Source organism: Carassius gibelio, chromosome A13 (assembly GCF_023724105.1).
Source record: "Carassius gibelio isolate Cgi1373 ecotype wild population from Czech Republic chromosome A13, carGib1.2-hapl.c, whole genome shotgun sequence".
Classification (NCBI taxonomy): domain Eukaryota; kingdom Metazoa; phylum Chordata; class Actinopteri; order Cypriniformes; family Cyprinidae; genus Carassius; species Carassius gibelio.
In genome coordinates, this window is record NC_068383.1 from 11,102,267 (window position 1) to 11,125,993 (window position 23,727).

Sequence of the window (23,727 nt, forward strand, 5' to 3'; positions counted from 1 at the left end):
TTGTGTGTTTGGTGTAACAGAATATGTTGACATGCTTTAATGTTCAAAAAACACATTATTTTTAAAATACTGTACATTATTGTAGGTCCTCTGTGCCCCGCCTCTCTTAAACGCATCATTTTCTACAAAGTCCCTCTTTCTGACAAGCACAGTCTACTCTGATTGGACAACTGACCCAATGCATTGTGATTGGCCGAACACCACAAGCACTCGTCAGAAATATAACAGCCCTTTCCATAATCGTGAGCTTTGTCTTTTAAAATACATGTATGTACAGACAGTTAATAATGTCCTTAATTGTACCATCAGTTCAAGCCCGAAAGGGGAACAGAGCAGTGTGACAGATGATGAAGCTGAAGTGCACACACACGCGATGCGCAAAACTCCACATTTAAACATTCAATATATTTAAACTAATAACACTCCAAAGAGAAAGGAAAAAATTTTATCGCATCATATGACCCCTTTAATTGTGAAAAGCTGTGGAAAAGCACAAATGGAAAAAGGAGGCATGGAACTTAAGAAGAAAAATTCTGAAACATAAAAGGGCAAAAAAGGTGGTCGCTTAAATGAAATGTCAAACAAAGATGCATAAGCAACTTAGACTGCACAAAAAGTGGGTTACAGATTTGATATCGAATATTAGACTAAGCATTTTAAAAGAGACATTAAACACAAGCAAAGTCATGATACATCACTACTGACCTCCACTTCCTGGTGAAATGTGAGATAGATGAATCAAAGACAAAAGATAAGGAGACAGTTAGAGGAGAGCGATGCATCTCTGAGAAGCAACTATTAAGAAAATAGACAGGCTCCAACTGTTAAAAAAACATCTTTTCACCTCCTGGGAAAATCTTTGAATATATCCTTGATATTCCCTCATGTGTCCTTATAAAAGAGGCAGTTGCAGTTGATAATTATATGCTTAGTGCTCATAACACTTGAAATATTTCTGCACTCTAACTGATAATAACAATAACCTTTCTGTAAAGTTCACAAGTTTATTAGTGTCACCAGCATTCATTTATCTGTGCAGTTGTATGTATACACGAGGTGGAATTTCATATTGAAGGAATTTGGCTTCGTCAGCTACAATAGCGCAATAAATTAATATTTTTCTGCAGCACATGTTTAAGTCACAAGTCAAGTGACAATACATATGCTTTATAACTTCCTGAATGTAGATCATTAAAAATAACATTTCCATTCAATATTTAACTTAATAGGTCTACTTCACGAATATATACCAACCACTTTTGTTGATATTTTTTGTTGATATTAATTTACTAATTCGTTCCCTCGTTCAAATCGAGGGAACGCAATAGTAAATCAAGGGAACGCAATAATAATTGTGTGCACGTTTTAGTATATTGAGGGAACTAATTAGTAAATCGTGCGCACAATTTATTAGCTTTTTCTTGCATGTAATGTGCGGTGCTCTGTATGTTGACCTTTATGAAATACACTACTGCTAATTCTTTTTAAGATCTGAATAAAAATAAATATAAGAACACACCAAAAATGATGACTATATGAATATGTGCTCCTGATATGATATAACCTTGTCAAAACAAATCAAAGACCAGTGACTCAAAATTCAGTGCTGCATTGCTTAACTGCAACAATCCCTGGTGCTGGACAACTTTGTTATTGATTTCCTGATACCTGCATTATTTAAGTCCATTTTTGCTGTCTTAGCATAGTAGATACTGTGTGGTGTACTGAGAAATTAGGTTTCCATATCAGTAAATATGGAATGGACAGAGTGGTGAAACCTTTTGAATATATTTTTTATCTTTAGTTTATGCAAATTGAAGCAGCCACCCATGCAAACACAACTCTTAATTCATTCGATATGCTCTTTTTTGTCAAGAGAGCTGTACACTAAGTGTGAAGAATGTGGAAAATGTTGTGCCACATCAATATGTTCCCCCTCTATAAAAAGATGCAAGAATGAAAAGTATCGCCATAGCTCACAAAAAATATTGCCCCAACATATCATCATCTAATTTTATGACCATCATCATAACACATCATCATCAAGAATTCTTAAAAGCTTAAAAAGCTTAAGATTTCTTCAAGCTTAATAGAGTACAACACTTTTTTTCACTGGCATTTGTTCCAGAAGTATTTTTCTGATAGTTCAAGACTTATAAGCCATGAATCAAATCAGTAAGCTACAAATAAACTATACAAACTTTAATTTGAAACAAAACGCTATCTTAAAAACTGACAAAAAGACAAAGGTAAAAAAGCTATGTACTGAACAGTTTTATTGAGGGAATTACAATCTCAGGAAACACTGCAAATAACATGTTTAAATAAAAAAAAAAAATCACAGTAGATCTGTATTTAAGTTTTTATATAACTTATAATCAAAACTCAATTCCCCTTTGGAGAATAGGATTTTTACTTCCGGAACCCTATATGCAACAGTAAGCAACAGTGGCTCAACCAATGGCGGAAGTTTGGGGCAGGGCTATCTGTTTAACCAACCAATTGAAGAAGAGAGCATTCAAAGGAAACCTGTTTGGAAACAATCTTTTTATTTTTACCATAAGGTGCCGCAGGTGGTTCAGATATTAAATATTTTCCTTAATGAAGGACATATTAAAATTAAGAATCTTAATTGGCATTTTGTTAGCATTTTGTTGTCTTTGAGACCATAAAGACATTTTAAGAGTCAGCAGCACTTGAGACCACAGTCTAGGAAGCAGTCATCCTCAGATGAGCATCTCCTGTATCCAGAGGCAGCTCATCTTTGGTCTGCCTTGAGTGAAGACTGGCAGGACTATCCCTCAGAGGACCCCGGTCTCATCAAAAACACCACAGAATGCATCAACCCCTTCTGTGCGTACTGACAGCTCTTTTATCCTCCATATCTCTGCAATGTAATCGGGCATGTCTGAACATGCACTCTTTAAATTCAGCTTTGAATTGGAGGCCCTCAAAACACCTGTGTAAGTTTACATGACATACAAGCAATTGACTGGCACCTGGAAGAAGATGAAAAGTGGTACACACATACATGTGTGTGTGCGTGTGTGTTCAAGCAGCAGTTCGTGGGTGAACTGGATCTGTCTTTTTCACTCAAACTTAACAGTTACATCACAACGCAGAGATAAAAATGCAGGAACATACCATTGCGCTCCTGTGTTGCTGCTGCTACGAAAACATCTGCCACAGTGACACAACAGAAAGATGTCAGCGAATTAAAATCACTAAAAATATGGGTTTATTATTTTAAGTGACAGATTCAAAACTGTCAAATTACAAATTACCTCCACCACCTGCCAGTTATTTTATTACTACGTTTGTACTAAGTCCTAATGTACTACGACAGTGATATTATATTTAGTATATAACTTATTCATGATGCATACATACACTTACTGATAAGCATGCAAGCAGATGAGAACAAAATATGATTGCAACGCACACGTTTTTTGGTTATTGAGAACTAAAGCACGATGTTCTGCACTAATGAACTATATACTGAAGCACTACTGAACAATAGTGTTTGTCATGTAATTCTGTAATTTGTACAAAAAAGTCATTTTACTCCAAAATATTTCAATTTTAAAGCCAACCCTTGTAGCTTTTTTGCCTGACACATGGCTTTCAGCTTACAGCCTCCCACCTCATTGTCTCTTTAATTTCATGTCATGCATTGTAAATTTGAGGGGATTAAAATTTGGCTGTGACTATTTTGCCTTTTCTTTTTCCACACATATTAGAGATTCGCTCTGACAAGTGTTGATGCTCAAAATTATACCTTGTTGGAGGCGCACAGTGAAGCAGCCCTCCATAATTGATTAAAGCCGGATGGACCCTGGTGGTAATGACCTCACAATAGCCTCACACCTACGCAGTCATCACTCCACCGTGTTTCCAGCAATCATACAGGCTCCTCACAGTTCATAAACACCCCAGGCACACATCCATTCTCCCTTTGACTCTGAATCTACTCGGCCATGTTCCACAAGCCAAGAAATCTAGAGGAAAAACAGATACTGTATTATATATCGGAACATTCCCAACTATGCTTTCACTGTCACACCACGGCTATAGCTGACGGGCAAGTACAAGCCTCCCACTTGATTTATGCACTGGGCCTTTTCCGACTGGGCTTTTCAGATTAACCGCACACAGGCACATCAAAAGCACTGCTAACAGCCCACTCCCTTGACTGTGAACATATCCTGGCTTTCCTCATGAAGAAAAAAACTCTGGCCTGCCATTCTGTTTTTGTAGAGCCAATAGTGGCAGGAAGCTCCTCCAGGACAGAACTCCAAAGAGAGTGCTGACTTTTCAGTGAGAATACCCAGAGAGTGTTTGTCACTGACTCATGCTTTTAAGTGAAAACATAACAGAGGGTGACTTTTAGAGTTATCTCTTAAAAACATAAGAGGTTACCACGTACACTTTGATGCATGAGAGCTGTACAAAAATTGAGATAGCTTGACTTGAAGCCTGACTCAGTGTAAACAGATGAAGCGATCCATCTAGCACAGATGCCCAGCAGTTACACAGCACTGTAATGTGGTATAATGGACAACACACAGATGCACAATGAGATCACATTGTAATACAGTATTAACGATTTCAGCAACTAAAGCAATAACTTATTATGATAAATCATAGTTTGCCAACTTGTGCCCCAGGTTGGAAAAAAATGAAGTGCTCAAGTGTTATACAATAGTTCAATAAACAAGTTAATACTGAGCAAAAGCCCATTCACTCCAAAAACGGTTAACTATAAAGATAACTATGATGATAGCTTTATTGGCGTCAAAGGCCAATGGACAATAACATTCTATTTATTATAAGCGCAAGCTGCAGTTATGCTTCTGCCACTTTAAATCCTCAAGCTCTTTATAATTGGGAAGATTCTAATTGGCTGTCAATGTTTTTATTGTTCATTAGCTGAAAGAAAAGGTAGCCAGACCAAAGGCAGATGGGCAACGTTGGCGGTGCAGAAATGACATAAAACACATTAAGATAAACTTTATGCTTTTCTTAATGGGTTTTGGAGCAACAAATGATCTCGAACACACCCAGAAAAGTCCAATATTCTGACCTCTTCAGCATCAATAACACTCCCACAGACTCTAAGGGCCCAACTGACAGCTCTGAAAGCGAGAGTGAAAGAGAACAATACAGTGCAGATAAGCAAATCTGACACTAGAAACAGTCAATAAGGCATTCTCTGTGAAAGGAAGACGAGAAGGACTCAAATGTTGGGGGTGTGGGGGTATGGGGGGTGACAGGATTGACAGTTCACCTCCATCCCTTTACAGAGCACTTTAGACTTAATCCAGCCTCATTAACGCTAAAAGCAAAATTGACTTTAATGGGGTTTAAAACCAGTCATTTCAATTTGCCATCTTCATCAAGGATAAGCAGTCTTGGGGGCAAAAATAAGACTGTCATGCTTGTATTTGTAATTGGATGCCCAGAACAAGAGCCTTTTTATTTGGCGGTTTTGGTAGGTCAGCTTGATCTACAGAGAACACGGTGTTTGGTACCCAGACTCCCAGGGGCTGCAGTAAACAAGTCAAGAGAGTGACAGAAAAGTCAGTATTGCACATATTGGTAAAGGAAGGACATGTTAAAAGAGTTGTAAGACCAATTTCACATCTGGAACCGGACCGAAGCCTCCAAAAATTAGCCTGGGTATGCCATGCTCCGCACCTGCACTCTTCAGATAAAAAGTCTAATTCAGCAAGAAAAGCCCAGACCCCAGGAGCAGAATGATGAAAGGCCAGTTTCTCTCCACTCAATTAAAGCCCACCTACACTCCTGGCCTATAGCCAAGATGTGGTGCTGCAATGCTCTCACTCGATTTTGTCAACAGCCATCCCACTGCACTCAATTTCCCCAGCCCCACAGGCCCATGACCTCCTTCTCCGGACAATCCGTCCTGTTGAGTCTATCAAATGGGGCTGAGAGTTACAAACAGATGTGCATAAAAATGCATCCTCTGTTTTTTTTTAAAAAAGCATAATGTTTAGCATTTGAGTGCACTTAATGCTGATGGCTGAACTCTGAATGGGGTATTTGGGTGTATCATCTTAAACTGCATTATTCATAATTATGGACCTTATGCTATGCTGCTCTGGCAGTTACGAGGACATTCCCACCTTTATGAGCATATGAATGGAATCTTGATACCAAGGCCGGTGAATGGTTAAATGGAAGACAATTTTCAGTTCAGGCTTGAAACATTTTTGCCTCATTAAAAATGTAGTGGAGGAATAACAGGTGCGAGCCGACACAACGTTCTGAGGGAAGGGGAAAGCATTGATTTTTAATGAGCTTCTTCTACATTGAGAAGTGGGGGAGAGATATAGAGAGCGTTTGCCAGCCACAGGAGAATTGGCCAGTGCTGCTGTTTGTTTACTTGCTGTAGCATAGATAACGGATTCACTCCTGGTTTCTCTCTTAAACAGCCGGGTAAGGTGTGGGATGAATTATACAGAGTCATTTACCCTGAGTATTTCTAAATGCATTTACAGATAATGAACATGAACATATCACCCAAGAAGTTTAATAGGAAGAAAGACCAAGCAAGCAGATGCGCACTAAATTGATCCATTTCATCATTTTTTTTTTTTTACTCCATTGAATTATTATAATTTTTTATCATATCTCGTTTATATGTACTGTAATGTTGGAAAAATCTGATATATAGCTCACATTAAAATTAATGTTGCAAAGGCAATCGTGAATATAACAGAGATTTGTCATTTTAAATGACCCAGTCTAGTACATTCTTGCTGTATATTTGGTCTTAAATACTGACCATTTAATAAGATTTAATTTTCCACCTGTATGGAAATAGATAAGAGAGCATGCCAAAAATGGTTCTCATTCAGTCCATTGACCAGAATAATACAATGCAGTCACTGTAAACACAATAAATACAAATCAAACATCAATGCTAATTAAAGAATATAACACTTTTTTGGAAGTCTCAAAAAGCATTATGAAACCAATCTACTAAACTTTTTTCTTAAAATGACTTTTTAAATGGACCTCACTCAATATGTTAAAACGAGAGTCTGACATACTTCACTAAGATTCCCAGATGGGAATAAATTATGATGAGCTGTATAGCTTTGACATGCCCTGACTATTCTCAAAAGGCAAAATGTGTTCAAACCAATGTCTTCACTTTAAAGAAGTCCAGTTTTAGGTTTATTTCATATGTAGGAAGGATAGACAGACAGTCTGAAAGATCTTAGTGTAGACAAAACAAGGTAATAAAATCTATCCACATACCATCACAGGACCTTTAAATTACAGAAGGCCTGACAGCAGGTTGCTAGTTCACATACATTTTTATAAGCATATAAAAATGCTTTTATAAGCATTTTTATAAGGCTGCTGTGATATTTCAAGTAATCATAAAAAAATATTTATAATGAAATAAAATGTAATCAGAGCTCAGAAGAGCGAGGAAACCTCCTAAGAGTTCTCAAGTACACTTCAACATCAGTCCCATTACAATTCTCTCATACGGTGTCCAAAAAATAAAAATGTTATAATCAACCAAGAATGGAATGCACAACAAACATAAAATATTAATGTCAAATTAGATGCATCCATATATGCATCAGCGTGTGCTCATGAGCCTTTCATGTTCTGCTGCTTTCATCAGTGTTCGCTTGAGTTATATCATTATTCTGCTCTGAGAACCTCTGAGGAATTTAAAAGCCAACATCAATTTGGATTATTTGCCTTTGTCACAAGCAACACTTTAAAGATTAAATAAGCTGTGTTCAGAGAGAGATGAATTTTCAGAGTCTACATCAGTTCCATCTATGTCTCTGATAGAAGATAAGAGGTGACTGTTAAAAAGGTACTGAACTGTGTCAGAGGGCCTGTTGATGTCTCAGAATCCTTGCAATCTCAGAATAATAAATAGACTCATCAGCATAGTTTACTGTGATATGAAACCACTTGCAAATGCATTTTAATATTGATTCCAATGATTTTTGTTTTGTTTTGACAGTAGTCCTATATCTGATAGTCTGTGTGAGTGCATTAAAATCAACATGCAAATATTATGCAAATTATGTGAAACCATGAAGTGTGTGGATGGGCATATATCAAGCTAAAAAGTTACTCCTTTGGCAGTAAGGCAGCTAGTTATAATTAAGATGTGAACATTTCATTAGTTTTGTTCCGAGCCAAGTTTACTTTTTTGGTGCATCTTCTTGTTCAAAGGGTCCTACTTTCATCATATCCTGCACATATTCCATGTTAAAAGCATGTTAATCACTCACAATAAGGGATTTCCCATCTGTGCAGTGGCATGACAACCCAAACAAAACAGCAGAACAGCAAAACTGCAAAACAGTGAAACTAGAAGGGCCAGTGCTATTCAGTGCTACTGAAGTGTGTCACTTCAAGTACAGTTCAAGAAACAGCAGTATTTTACCACTGTAACAACCTGTATTTTAATAACACGGTTGAGCCAGAGACAGTAAAATGGCTGGGACTTTTTTTTTTCCTCTAAGCTGTTTTTGGTTTTCTTTTCTTCCATCAAAACACCCGCATTTGTTGGACAAGCTTCGCTCCTCTGCCATACATGCTTTAGATGGTGTGATCAATAGCCATTGATTGGAGAATATCGAGTCTGCTGCAGGGCCGAGTTTGAACGTAAGCCACTGATGTAGAAATGTAGAAGTGTCCATCTATTTACAATCCCGGTTTAATTCACACTTAATCTTTCCGTTCCTATACATTTTGATTAATTCAGTGTTCTCTTAGATGTGTTTTTCCACCGTAATCATTTAAGGAGTTATACACTTAATCCAGTTCTAGAAGGGTAAAAATAGCTACCGGTCAAACACTACTGATGGAGATAAATCACAGTTTTTATTAGATGGTTTAATGTTTCATTTGGAGCAACAAAACTCAACAGAAAACAACCAAGGACCTTTTTAGTTTTCAAGAACAGTAGGGCACCTGCAAACTATAAATAAACATACATACTTTTGATTGTGTCGCATACTCATTAAGGCTATAATTATTGTTTTTTGACCCACCAAGAAATACCATTGAATAAAGGATCAAATAACATACCTGCATAAGGACACATGCTACAATAAGACCTTTGTGTGATAAATCGATCCATAAATCTCCCTCTGAATACATTTTAAGTCCTAATCAATTATTAAAGTTGCCTATTATTACATCACATCAACCAGCTGGGCAATAAATGACACTCTAATGCAATCTGCTTTATTCTGTAATTAAAACTATTGTCAGTTAAACAGACAACAGATGGTACATTGTTACCAAGTGGGCTGTATTTAGGGTTTGACTGAAGATCTGAGCATCTTCAGAGCATTTGAACACTTTTGAAAGATACATCCAAATATTTTTTTTCTAAAGTCTTTTATGGATATTTGTACGTTTACAGCATGAATTCAACAGTTCAACCTATTATATCTCCAATAGCTATTCATTATCTTAAATGCAAATGCTTTCAAAAGGAAGATTGATTTCTAAGAACACTAATGATTGATGTCTTACGGATAACACCGTCCAGCATAACCATTCCTAACACTTCCTAAAAATCGCTATTGATACGAGCTGAAGCAGATAGAGCCATGATTCGTCGTCTCAAAGATAACTCACATCTCTGAAGCGGTTCCAGTGCTTGATCTTGCGACTGTACTGGGAAATGGTGGACAGCCACTGTTCATCTTCCATGAAATTCCCCGTCTTCTCCGGTTCTTTCCCGCTCTTAACGTCCACCTGCACGGAAACCCGCACGAGCATTAGCAACGGGACGAGAAGACATCCCAGATCATTCATCCCCACCATTATTCCGCTTGTCTGATGTCTCGATTCCTGTTCTTTAAAGAACGAGAGACGGATGCTGAGACTACGGTGAAGTGTGACCTGATTACAGGATGCGTCTTCCCTGAGAGAGAGAGAGAGAGAGAGAGAGAGAGAGAGAGACGCGCAGGGCTGCTCGGAAACTCATGAAATTCTGTTATTGTCACATTATGGAATCTTTCGAGATCTCAGTTAACCCATCATCACTTGTAACAGAAAATAACTATTGCAATATAATAATGCTGCCCACTTTTACCTGCCATTTGCTTTTAAAACAGAACAATTTTCACTTATAACGCGTGATTTTCAATAGTATGTTCTTAAAACAAATGGACCATTTCATATGATTTAAATATAGGTGTCCCTATACATTTTGTCAGTACTATTTTGTAAAATAAATACATTTATAAAATTTTATAAAAAAAAAAAAAAAATATATATATATATATATATATATATATATATATATATATATATATATATATATATATATATATATATATATATAAAGCTAATATTGTAGTTATCGGGCTATTTGATATAAATTGAATGGGGTTTTATACTGAGACCTACATAAATTAGGTGAATCGAAATATCTCAAACAATTTATTTATTTTAAATTTGTTGAAAAAAAAAAATTAAGAGACAATGAACAAAAATGTCAGTAGGTGGGTATATTTATGCAGTTTACATCCATATAATCATTATGAGTGCCTTCATTGTTCATTTATTCAAGGATACCTTCTAACCGCTGCTTCATTTAAAAATGAATCAAGGGACTGTCCTTTGTGGGTCATTGGATCATTCACTCGACCTAGCCTATTTGTTGAAAATAACTCCTTCGAATTCATAAAGGAAACAAGTGACTGGCTGAATTCAGCACTATAGACACTGCCACACTCATACTATTTCTACAATGTTTTATATTGCTGGAATTGTAATAGCCACTGTCTGTGTGAGGGAATCACTGAACTATTCATTGAACTAATACAGTCAAAAAATTAATTTGGTCAAATTAATAAATAGCAAATTTCTAAATAAAAATTTGAATTGCATTTCCCCAGTGACAAGGCCTAATATCTTGAGATCTTTAGTTTTTTTTTTTTAAGTAGGTCTGACATACTTCAAATGTTGTAAAGTAAACATTTTATGTAAACTTTAAATGTTGATTTACATACGTATTTAGATCCACTCACTTCCTACTTTCTATTTTTTTGCATCTGCATGAAATTTGCTTTAATACCGAACCAACTATCGTAGCTTGTTTTGTCCTAGTAATCAGAGGGGATTCTTGTGTGTGTGTGTGTGTGTGTGTGTGTGTGTGTGTAATTTTGTTCCAAATAGCGCTGTAGTATCAACCTATTTTCAACTGAACAATGAGTATAAAATAGTTTGCTACACTTTCATTTGCAGCAGGCCTTCAGATTCATTAGATTTTCTGTGTGCACAAGAGTAAATCTTATTATTTCATTGCTAATGGCAGGATATTAAGTTATATAATCTGTTTTTCCCAATGCAACTAGTTCATATTAATGATGAGCATGAAAAAGTGTTTGGATTGAAACCATTTATGAGAGTGTGTGATATTTAATACAGCTTATGGTTGATAAGGTGTATTATTATGGACCAAAGCAAGCAAGCAAATACCATGTTTTATTTCAACGAAACTAAAAGTGTTCAGATAGAAACATGCACCTGATACTGACACCAAAACGATGTGACATACAAAGCACTGACTGACAGGACAGAACTGACAGAACACACATGACATCGTTTAGCTGTGTGTGAATATGTCAGCGTATAGTGTAACTCAATCCCGAAAGCCCCACCGGGGTTTCAAGTGGTCATTTTTGACCATGGCTATAGTTGTCACTTGCTGTAGTTTCATTCATGAATATATGTGACACCTGATTCATATGAAAGAACATAAGCTGCAGGCAAGCAATGCAAACCTCAACATATACTTGACATAGAACATACATACTGTACAGGGAATTTTTTTTTCACACATATTTGTCACAGAACACAAAATCCCAATTATAAATATATTTATATATAACACATAAACATCAGAGCAGAACACTGACATTCATACATTTTACAGTCAATTGTAGGGCTATGCAAAGTAACATATCTTTAAAAAAGAAAAAGAAAACACTTTCAGTATAGGCAAAAATGCCATAAAACAATAAAAAATCTTGCAATTACATGCAAACTAGGACCTTCATATAGTGCATGTCATTGTAAACTATGAATATACCCACCAGACACATTTTTATCTGTGTAAAATTCAACATGGCATCTCTGCTGACTAAGGTCTATAGAACTCATTTTTATCTGTTCACACAGTCCATGGGAATCAAACCCATGGTCTTGTTGATGCCAGAAACATGCACTGTTTGAGCTAGATAAAGAACATAAGAGACACATTGATGCTATATTACTCCTTCTCCTCTCAGATGTACTAAGAAAGAAACATCAATGTTTAGAGGTGAAGTTGTACCACATGGACCAGGACAGGGTGCAGGTTTTCCCTGCTCTCATCCCTTCCCAGCACTGCAGCGCAGTGTCACTTCTGCCACTGATATGCTGCAGTGAAGGCAAATCACTTTCCCTTCTTCATTTCATTCTTTCATCTGCAGTGAGAGTCTAAAAAGACTTCATTACCCTGCATGGCAAGTCACTTCTAAATTTCCCTTTAGTGATTTTTACTGATGTGTCTTTTCACCTTTGGTCTTATTTTTGGCTTTGTTGATTCAAGGTGGCAGTTTTTCAGAGGTAACTGGAGACATATGGACATATATACTAACATGGTTATAGGAAAGCTGTCATATCTCATTGATCATAACATTAATGACCAGCTGATAATAGACTAACCCGTTTGTTCATCAAATAAATAAATATAGCCTGTAGCCTAATACTGATTTAAAGCAACTGATTGTGGAGATGGAATTTCTGGGGACAAAACAGAAACCATTCTTCTTTTTAGAAGTCAGTGTTACCATCAGAATGATTTCAAAAATTATTTTGATATTTCAAATACATGTATAGAGCCAGAGTGAGCAGACATGCTCTTTTTCCCAGACAAATCCTTGGGATATGTCGGGATTTCTACATTGACTTCTCTGAAGCACACAGCTAATCATTAAAGTGGCTCTATTAATCTTCACTGAAGGTGTTAAACAATGCCTTCCTAGTAATACCGGTAAACATAATCTTTGCATAGTTTTGCTGACAAGGATTTCAGTGCTGTTTTAGGCTTAGGTTCTCCAAAAAGGGGGTCAAATTGAAAATGGCATGACATTTAAATAATCACTTATCTGAGCAATGTCTCTGAAGGAAAGCGACCTCCTCGTGGTCCACTAGACAAGTGGCTTGGATCTCTCTGTTAACCTTGAGTGTAATTTTATCACAATCTAAAACTTGCTGTGCTGCATATTGGAGGTGCATGAAAGAACACTACATCTCAGCAAGAATTGTTCAACAACATCAGAGTTTCTCCTGGCCCTCTGGGAGCTGGGATCCTTTTTGTCCTCCCCTGGAATTAATCAAATCTTAAATAGAACAATGTTTTGGATGAAGACAGATTATTCAGATGCAGTGTGCTGGGTTATGTTCTTGATATTACTAATCAAACATATTTCTCTCTCACTCAAGAAATGCTCCAGTATTTTGTAGTCAGATTATATTATCATTCCAGACTCGGTCACAATTAGTTCATATGTAGTTCTGGAGATAATGGTTTCAAGACTTTAAATATTGTGACCACAGACAAAACAAGAGTCTGTCTTCTTTCCTGAAAGCATGGTGTTTCTATGGTTACTTCTGAATACTCAAAGCAGTCCAGGGACCAATCTGTTCCTCCTCCCCTCTCTGTGCTGCCCAATAAATAAGCTCAGACCATGATTTCATAAAACTCAGACCACCAACACTGAGCCCACCTGCATCAGTTAAGACACTTGCAGTGTCCATTAGTCCACCTGGTTTTCATCTTAATAAAAATACTGTTTTTAGGTTTTGAAAGGACATTTATATGTAGGTATAGCATTGCCGTGGATCAAACATAAGCGTATGTTGTTGATCACACAGATGAGGAATGGGTTTGTGACTGTGGGATGGAAAGGCAGAGTTAACATTACTATATTTGATCGTTTTTTTCAATTTTTTTTTTATGTGTATGCTTTGTTATTCCAATGTTATGACCACAGAACAGATGCTGAGAAGGCTAGCGTTAATTTTTTTTTTTTTTTATGATTTCTAGTAGCAAAGCTCATGACTGCCTCCTGGTGCACAATTTTAATCTGCAAATCCAAATCTATACTACCTTACAAAGGTTTGGGGTCAGTAAGATATATAGATATGGAAATATATATATATATATATATATATATATATATATATATATATATTTTTTTTTTTTTTTTTTTTTCTTCTGTAACACCAAATCAATATATTTGAATGATTTCTGAAGAGTCATGTAACACTGAAGACTGGAGTAATGGCTGCTGAAAATTCAGCTGTCATTTTAAATAGAAATATCTCACAATATGACTGTTTTTACTATATTTTTAATATGCAGCCTTAGCAATGCAGCCTCTTATCGACCCCAAACGTTTGAAGTGTAGTGTATGTCCAAACAGACTTACTTATTTTTCAGAAACGGTTGCCATGTTCTCAGACAATAAATAACAATAATAAAATATGATCACGTTTCTTGCAGTTTTATTCCCAAAAGGACCAAAAGCATTATTTCCTACTAAAATAATTCATCAACCAGATCTTAACAATTATTTAAATATCTTTAATTTGGCCAATTCAATTTGGTTCATCATTTTGATTTGGGTGATTACAAACATTGTTTTCTTTAGATGCAAGTCAATGATGGGTACAAAATGAACATTTTACTTTCAGACGGACATCCTTTCTGAAGCACCACTGGATGCAAGTATTTCAGAACATAAAAAAAAAATCTATCTATATGGCTACAATTTTTTTTTTTTTTTTTTTGTAAATGACTGCTGCAAACGCAACGTTTGCTTGGAATGTGAAACTATACATAATTGGGTTTAAACTACATTTAGCAAAAAGAACATGTATTTATATAATCTCCAAGAAAATTTTAGTGTCTTATTGGTTGAAACATTAATGTCAAGCATCGATGTTTTTCCTTCCTATATTACATAATGCAGACAGCTTACAGTAAGCCTGGATCTGACAAGGCACTTGATTCTGCTTTAGAACCCTCAATCTACATTCTGCAAAACACAGTTAAAATCAATGTTTAAAATGCTCTAAAAAAATATTAAAATGGAAGAAAATAGTATGATACTATTTAATAAATACAATTATTCATTTTCCATTTGCATAAATATCAAACATTCTTTTTAAAAATCCAACAGGCAAAACCACAGTGAACAATTCATTGAACGCTGAATGACACCAGCTTAATCATTTGACTTCCTGTGGTCAGATAAATGGATCAAACACTACTAGAAATTTCAGAAATGGCTCAGAAAACCCAAATATTGGTATTGAAAAAAAATGCTTTGAGAAGAAAAGGTGAAAAAAATAAAATAAAATAAAATAAAAGCAGTGAGCTAGCAGCATTGATTACCATTTAACAGCGGTGTACTTTCCTCTCTACCAGCTAATCATCCAATGCTTTGTTTTATTTCATTACATATTTAAATCCATATTTAAAACCATTTCACAGATGGCAAGATCTTCCATGACTTGAAATTTTCTGCAGATTCTGAAGGAGAGATGAGAGTGGATCCCTGTGGCACCAGGATGGGCTCTCTTTGCTTCTCTTGAACTGGTGCAATGCAACGTCCCATTTTAGCAAAGAGAACAGAGCATTTCTTTATATGATCATTTTCAAATGACGTCTCAACAGGACACTATCTGAAAAATAACAAAATGACAAAACACGTTTAAAGAATGCCAACAGGTCAACTGGCTAAACTAGATAAACAATTGAAAATTCAGAAAGCAAAGTATACTCACATACTGCTACTCAGTGTCCATGTAACAGAACCTGTATTTCTGAAAGTTTCGAGCAACTGGGTGTTGCCATTTTCTGTGCCCTTTGGAATAAGTCTGTGTCCCCAAAGTAACGTGCCCGATACAACAAGCCTTCCTCTGCAAACAAGAGCACAGATGTCTAGGTTTTCAGAACATTATGCAAAATTACACCTGCATTATGTGGACAGGCAAAGTTGAATATATGAAACATTGCTTTATTCATCATCTATGAACACGCATTATTAAACAGATACTTCACTAACATCTATGTCGTTCCAAACCCTTAAAAGCTTCGTTTGTCTTCGGAACACAATTTTAAGATATTTTGGATGAAAACCGGGAGGCTTGTGACTGTCCCATTGACTGGAAAGTAAATTACACTGTCAAGGTCCACTACTGATGACAGATGGACTATTCTGACGATGTCTTTCATACTTTTCTGGACCTTGACAGTGTAACTTACTTGCCAGTCAATGGGACAGTCACAAGCCTATCCAAATATCCAAAATATCTTAAATTGTGTTCCGAAGACAAACAAAGCTTTTACAGGTTTGGAATGACATGGGAGAAAATGATTAATTCTGAGATGCAGTATCCCTTTAAGCAGCTTCATATGCGTCACATACTTTGTTGTTTCTCCTTCCAGCAGTTGTTTCTCAGGTTTGATATATAGTCCTCCTCCACACTTTGTTCAACATTCTTAAGATTCATCCCCGTGTATTCTTCTGAGAAGTGGTCGCCCACATAGTAAGCCACCTTCAGAGCGGCAGTGTGTCGCCTGTTTGTGTGGCCCATGGATCTAAAGCAGGTGGAATGTTCAACGTCAGAGATATTTATCACTTGCATGACAACCATCATTCTTTAACTAGATAAACATATTTCTGCTTCGATTTTGAACATTTTTCTTTAACACTGAGATTTAAAGATATGATGACAAACGATATTTTGTTAGCTTAGTTTGACGGCTAAATCAAAACACACAGCGGGATAGAGAAAGTGCTTCATTATAACCATCAAACACACACCAGTGTTAAATAATACGGTATAATACTAATACACATGATTTTTTTTTTTTTTTTTTTTTTTTAAGACAAAGCACATTTTGGTCAATGTTGGTCTTACGGTCTGAGGCTGAGGCTGTATGGAGGACTGGAAACCATCATCTGGCTGAGAGCCGAGACTATGATCAGAATGAGTATTGGCATCAGTTGTACAAACAAGGCAAGGCCACCCTGGATGATAAAAATCATTCATTGAAATTAAACTGTACACCAAGACATAATGCCTGTATACGTCTTTTAAATCCATACCAACAGGCTCAAATAATGCAACGCAACATATCACAAACAATTTTTGTTCTCTTGACCATAGATGCCACACACAGGCTTTCGGTATACAATTTGCATCTCAACTAAATGTATCTTTGCATCTTAGTAAACAAATCAAAAACACTGAGGCAGATATTCTTTTTTTTTTTCTTCTTTTTTGAAGTGCAAACATCATTTAGTGTTTTCAAGACATCATGTTACGATTTAAAACCTTTTAAGTCCTTAATTTGTAGGAGGGAGAATAAACCCTTTTTGAGACCTGCAGAAACATTTAATAAAGAGCAATGCCTTCTTAATTGTCATTTCACCTGCATATCGAGATTTGTGAGCTCTAGTCAGTCGAAACAGTATATCTATGATATTATGTTATGTTGAATATCAAAGCTTGTTGTGTTTATTTATGACTTGTGAACATATTAATGTTTTTAGATTTGTGGAGTTCAAATATTTTGAAGTGAAAGGCAAAAACCACTAGTATAATTTTGCATTGTGTGCTATGACTATATTCCCCTTAATAACACACCATCTGATGCCTCATCATTCTGTACATGCTACACTTAAATGTAAATAATGTTACAATAAATGCACATCTCCCCCCACCTTAACCTACAAGTAAAACATCTGCACAAAACCCCTTATAATCTCTTACTTCTCTCTGTTGTTCTCGTCGTTCGTGACGCGGTTGATGGCCAAACCTCATTCTTCCATTGCTGTACACATGCACATTACCTAGAAGCATAAACAGAAATGGCACAATGACACATTTCGGCTTTGAATGTATCTGACATGCTGCAATTCTAAAACCACACATAAAAAGGTCACAGGACTCACTGGTGGGAAATCCACCTCCGAAGAACATATTGAAAAGGTCCTCGGGGGAAATATCTGCCTCAAAATTTCTGTGATAGGTCCTGTGCCTGTGAGTCGGATGGGCTTTTTCTTCACCGTAAACATCGTACTGCCTTCTTTTTTCAGGGTTACTCAGAACTGCATAAGCATTACCTATAGCTGTTGAAGACCAGAAAAACAAAACATTTGAGAAAACCACATGCAAACCTTCTGCATACTGATTGCAGAAACCCCGAAGTCATGCATTTTACCTTTAAATGATTCAGTGGCACCAGGCGCATGGTTTTTATCTGGATGAAACTTTAGAGCCAACTTTCGGTAGGCTTTTTTCAGATCCTCCTCGGAGGCTTCTTTACTGACTCCAAGAATCTCATAATAGTCCTTACATCTCTTAATTCTGCATCAAGAGAATGACAGATCACAGTAGAATAGGAAGAAAGTAGTCAGGCGGTGAAACCACTATGCATGCACACTTATAAACCAAAATGTTTAGAAATAATAACGATTTCCCGGACTTTTAGGCAAGCAGTGTGAAACAAATAACAGACCTTTTGACAGCATCCAGCTGCTCTGATGTGTATGGTTTGGTTGATTCTGTGGCACCATGTCCAGAGGAGTGATCTTCAGTGCTGTGGTTTTGGTTTTGTAATCCATCATTTTCTCTACTGTTTTCTTCACTTGTGAAAGGTCCTCCATTCTGAGCAGCAGACTCTAGTAAAACTGAGACAAGAACACTTTCATTTAAATAAGAAGCACTGGCATCTATATATCTATACTAAATCCAACAACCCACTATATCTAATTATCTACCTGTATATTCAGTATATTCTAATTATCTATATATTTAACCCACTCTATCTATTTCTCTATAAGTGATAAAATATATATAAATAATAAATACTAAATTTTAATTAAGGTTATATTACATACGATTACGTCACTTAAGTTACATATGTAAATACTATACAAAGACCTAATAGAACTGATCTACATATAACCAAGAACTGTAAATATATTGTTCGACAACATACAGTTAACGTTAGATCAATTAAAGGTAGGAAATACTGTTATTTCACAGCCATAATAAAAGCTCGAGATCCCAAGGCCTAATTAGCGTCTAACTACAGACTTCAGCCTTTCTGGTGGCCTTTAAACAGACCTCTTACGATCTCCGCTATACATTTATTAACATTACACGCACATCTCGCCTTGTCGGTGGGAAACAGTCTCTGTGCCTTCTCGAGGAACCGTCTGGCTTTGTCGGGCTCGTTATCTCGCAGCGCTGCGATCGCTATTTCGATGCAGCGCTCCGCTTCGTCCTTGTTTGATTCCATTGCGACGGCGGAACTGATGACTGATCTCTTTGCTGACCCCTTAGACGCAGCCTGATGACGTGTACTATAACGTCAAGAGTTTTTCACTAGTCAATAGAACGTCCACCTTCCAGTGATGAAAAGACATCAAATTGACATTAAAAAAGCACAACAAAAACAAAAAAATTGCCATGACGTTTATTTGATTTAAGTTGAACGTCAAATATATTGGACTAGATATAAATTAAACAAATTTCAATGTGGCATTCTGCCGTCAAAGTGAATTTAAAATGATGTTACTGCATCTTGATGTCTTGTCGTTGATCTTGACGTCAAATTGCTATCAAGGTTTCCCATACTGTAAAATCTAAATAATGATAAAAAAAAAAAAAACTGCAGAAAGGACTGATTGTCCTATGTTTATCTGTTTGTATTTTTTCCATCCCTTTTTAAGATTTGTACTTTGTATTTCAATAGTCTACAACTAAGATAAAAATATTTATTTTGAGAGTGATAAGGTTTTTTAAAGTTTTTTTTTTATTTAAGCTATTTTTAGTCACGTTTATTTACAATTATTTGTTATTTTTACTTTATTGATAAATTTGTTTATTCTGCTTATCGATATTTGTTCTCTTGAAGTTATTTGTATAATATAATTCATACAATTTATTTAATATATTTTATTTGATAAAAACAATAATAATAATAATAATAATAATAATAATAATAATAATAATAATAAAATCCCTTTGTACTTCCGGAAACTTGCTGTGGTATGAAAGCAGAGTGGGTGCACTAGTAAAGGAAGTAACAATCATGGCAAACAAACAAGTAGAAGTGACATTTTATCGGAAATCATGATTACATTATACAGTATAAAACAGATAGGAATAATAACTCGTTTTATATGGGTACCAGCACATGTGGGAATTCAACGAGAAGGTTAGACAAAAGAAGCCTTAAAGATGGATGAACCAAGTATAAATATTGCACTTAACAGGGCAGAAGGGAAAACATTTGATATTAAAAGCATGCAACATGAAATGGCAGATGTATTGTCAAACAGGTCGCCATTATTACAATGTACAAAAGAGCATGAGAAGTAAAACCATTCATAATAGTAGTAGAGAGCAATTCATTTTCACACATATACGAACCGGACATTCAAATCTTAACCAAAAATTACACAGTATTATAATGAAACATAATACTGGTTTATGCGATGTTTGTTAAATAGAAGCAACAGTGGAACACGTTTTGATGATATATGTAGCCTTACTGCATATGCAAGGGAAAGGGAACGACCTAACTTGAATTGCAGTCCTTAGGAATTAAATAATTCATATTAAATAACATATCAAATGATCGTCCAAATGCAGGAAATTTTTTTATATATTTATTAGGAACTGTGGATTAATAGACAGAATATGAATTACGTGAGAAACGAGTCATTCTCATCACACAGTAGGTGGCGGTAAGCTCCTATGAAGTTGGTTCGCAACGCGCCATAAATCCAAAAGAAGAAGTAGTAAAGGAACGTCATTAGTGCGTCGTATCAAGTTGTTTATGGGCACTTAGAAAAACGTATTTTACTGGATTGTTGTCAGTTTACACGTTTATGTTTATGCAAAATAAATCTAGAGCACCGACGTGATAAATAATATCTTTTTAGTGTGTTTGCGCGTGTGACCTCAAGCGTTCACTGAATAGTTTGCAGCAATGTCGAGCAAATGCTCTTACAATTAACATGGCCACTATTGAAACAAATAATTTTTATACCTAAAACATGCTTTAGTTATTCAATAACCAGCCGCTGTGTTGTCAATACTGGCTGTAAGCTTATAAATAGAAGAAAGGAAACCCAGACTACCTGCTGGCATGCTCGCCTTGGATGAGAGACTGGCTGACAGTGTGAAAAGTGAGATACAGCCAAGTATGGTGACCCATGCTCTGCATTTAACTCATCCAAATTGCACATACACAGCAGTGAACACACACCTGGAGCAGTGGGCAGCTATATAATCCAGTGCCCGGGGAGCAGTTGGGTATTCGGTGCCTTGCCTTGCACCTCAGTCATGGTATTGAGGGAGAGAGCGCTGTACATTCACTCCCCAACCTACAATTCCTGCTGGCCCAAGACTCAAACTCAAACTCAACCTTTTGGATTATAAATCCAACTCTCTAACCATTAGGCCACGACTTTACCCAATGAACACAGAGCGAGCCAGCCAGTGAAGAATGAATGGCCATAGTTTCCTTTCATCCTCAGACCCTAAAACCTGAGGAGACATCTATAAGATTAAATTCAACTTTACTGTCATTGTTCATGTAAGGTACAAGGCAACGAAATGCAGTTAGCATCTAACCAGAAGTGCAATAAGCAGTAAGTACGGGATACACAGTGGCTACAATATGTTACAGGTGTACAATAAATATACAGATAAGGCAGTACTATGGACATAATTAACTAATTTTTAAATACTATCAGCATGATATACAGATATACTATACAGATGGATTGTGCAATTAGTGTATGTACACTATAATCAGAAACTATGAACATCATACATCATACACTAGGACAATAGACATCAAAAAGTGCATAGAAAAATATTCCAGTGTGCAAATGGATTATTCAGTATTCTGTATGAATGATCAGACAGTAGTACAAGTAATAAAAAATTTAACTGGTAAAAAGCTGCTCTGGTGGAGCACTTCACACAACGTCCCAGAGCAGTTTGTCAGTTGGATTCTCTGTACTTCCAGGAGACCACAATGACCCACTGCAGTCATGAACAATCCCCCTATATCAGCTTCTACATAGACAGCTCCATATTTTTCGAGGGGGTGCTTGTCTTTAAGTTCCGCATTTTTTGCTGATTCTTTCTTTCAGGTGAATCGGGGAGCAGCGGAAGCTTTGTTCAAGACTCTTGCAGAGAGCTGAATCAGCACCCTACTTGATGTCTGCTGTGGTGCTGGATCCATTGGCATCTTGTTATCACCACAGATGAGGAGAGTAATTGGCATTGAGCTCATTCAGCTGGCGGTTGAGGACACCAAGTTTAATCAAGCACTAAACAGAGTTCATAACTGTGAATGTCTCTCAGGCAAAGCAGTTGTTGTTCTACCAAATCTGATGGCCACTTTGAATTCTGATGGCTAGCTGAAAGCTTTGGTGAATCTGTCCAGGGCTGGCCTACATTATCGAGTTGTCAGAGAATTGAGGAACTACCCAGCCATAAGAAGGCTTGTCTATATCACGCAAACCTGATGGGGAGGCAATGAGGAACATTAGAGGCCTGTGCTGTAGTTCAGACTATGATGAAGATCACTGCAGAAGCCTTCACACCAACTGTGATCGTCCCTGTGGACCTGTTTCCTCACACTCCTCACTGTGAACTAGTGCTTGTGTTTGAGCTATAGTGGCTGTTTTTAAGAGTTGTTTTTGGAATTCATTCACTTTTTATTTTTGCCATTAAATGTCAGTGGAAAATTGTCAATGCAGTTACTCTCTTAATATATTTATTATTGTAATCTAAATCTATCAAATATATTTTTGCTACTTTAATTAAAAAATCACCATATCAGAATCTCAGTGATACTAAAATAACACATTTAGTAGGCTAATGCCGTATTAGTTTTCTTCTAGCAAATCCCTTACATTGTCACTAGAGGGTGCTATTGCGTCATCCCTCCATTTTGTACAACGCTGCATAGATGTGGTGCACTGTTAGATAACCTATGTCACACTTTCATAACTAACTTGATCAGAGAATCCAGTGCTTTTATGTATACTTACAGGATTTGTTAAGTCTGATGGTAAGTATGATCAAGTTGTGAAAATAGGACGGATTCCTTAAGCTTTAACAGAAAGTTTACATTTAAAAATATCAATGCAACAGAATAAACATATCTTGATGAGCACAACTATCATTTTTCACCTTCATGTGCTATGCTCTTTCTGTTTAAGTATGGACACAGATCCACCACCATGTATTCAGTATCCTTCAGTATGACACAGTTATGTCTGGTCGAGAAAGGCTGATGATTTGGATGAAGCAAGCTTACTACAAATCACCTACTGAACAAGGCAAAAACTGTATAGTAAGTGCACAGATTGAGTGAACATTAAGTAAATGCTTTTTGACCAGAGTCAGTATACTGAGCCATTTTGTGTAATATGAAACAGTTACACAATACAATACCATTTAATTACTGTAATCTGCTCAGCAGTACATTTTGAAAGTGGAGATGAGATCCGGCTATGGGAAATTATAGTAGCCCACAAGAACTTCCCTGTTTGATGAACTACAGATCTGTTGTCATTTTAGCACTCAAGGATCCTTATTTCCTCT

The 23,727-nt window shown here is 36.4% G+C and overlaps 2 protein-coding genes and 1 pseudogene across 4 annotated transcripts in view; 1 reads left to right on the plus strand and 2 right to left on the minus strand.

The window, feature by feature from the left end:
* LOC128026135 (testican-2) overlaps positions 1-9,937 on the minus strand; it is a 29,028-nt gene extending 19,091 nt beyond the window's left edge. Inside the window, exon 1 of the mRNA XM_052612891.1 lies at positions 9,655-9,937. Coding sequence (XP_052468851.1) covers positions 9,655-9,843 — 189 coding nt within the window. The 5' untranslated portion in view covers positions 9,844-9,937. The remainder of the gene's footprint in view (positions 1-9,654) is intronic.
* A 5,239-nt stretch (positions 9,938-15,176) lies between these two features.
* LOC128026139 (dnaJ homolog subfamily B member 12-like) lies at positions 15,177-19,441 on the minus strand. Of its 3 annotated transcripts, none has more exons than XM_052612899.1 (9): positions 19,261-19,441; positions 18,608-18,779; positions 18,311-18,456; positions 18,042-18,218; positions 17,860-17,939; positions 17,005-17,114; positions 16,509-16,681; positions 15,865-15,999; positions 15,177-15,758 (listed from the first exon to the last, which is right to left on the minus strand). In XM_052612899.1, exons 1-8 carry the CDS (start codon positions 19,391-19,393, stop codon positions 15,875-15,877), a joined length of 1,116 nt encoding a protein of 371 aa, XP_052468859.1. In that variant the 5' UTR covers positions 19,394-19,441; the 3' UTR covers positions 15,177-15,758; positions 15,865-15,874. The 3 variants fall into 3 exon arrangements, with proteins under 3 accessions (XP_052468859.1, XP_052468858.1, XP_052468857.1); XM_052612898.1 differs by having other exon boundaries at positions 15,177-15,762; positions 15,869-15,999; positions 19,261-19,440; XM_052612897.1 differs by having other exon boundaries at positions 15,177-15,762; positions 19,261-19,440.
* A 2,173-nt stretch (positions 19,442-21,614) lies between these two features.
* On the plus strand, positions 21,615-23,151 carry LOC128026801 (tRNA (uracil-5-)-methyltransferase homolog B-like; annotated as a pseudogene).
* Positions 23,152-23,727: the final 576 nt, after the last annotated feature.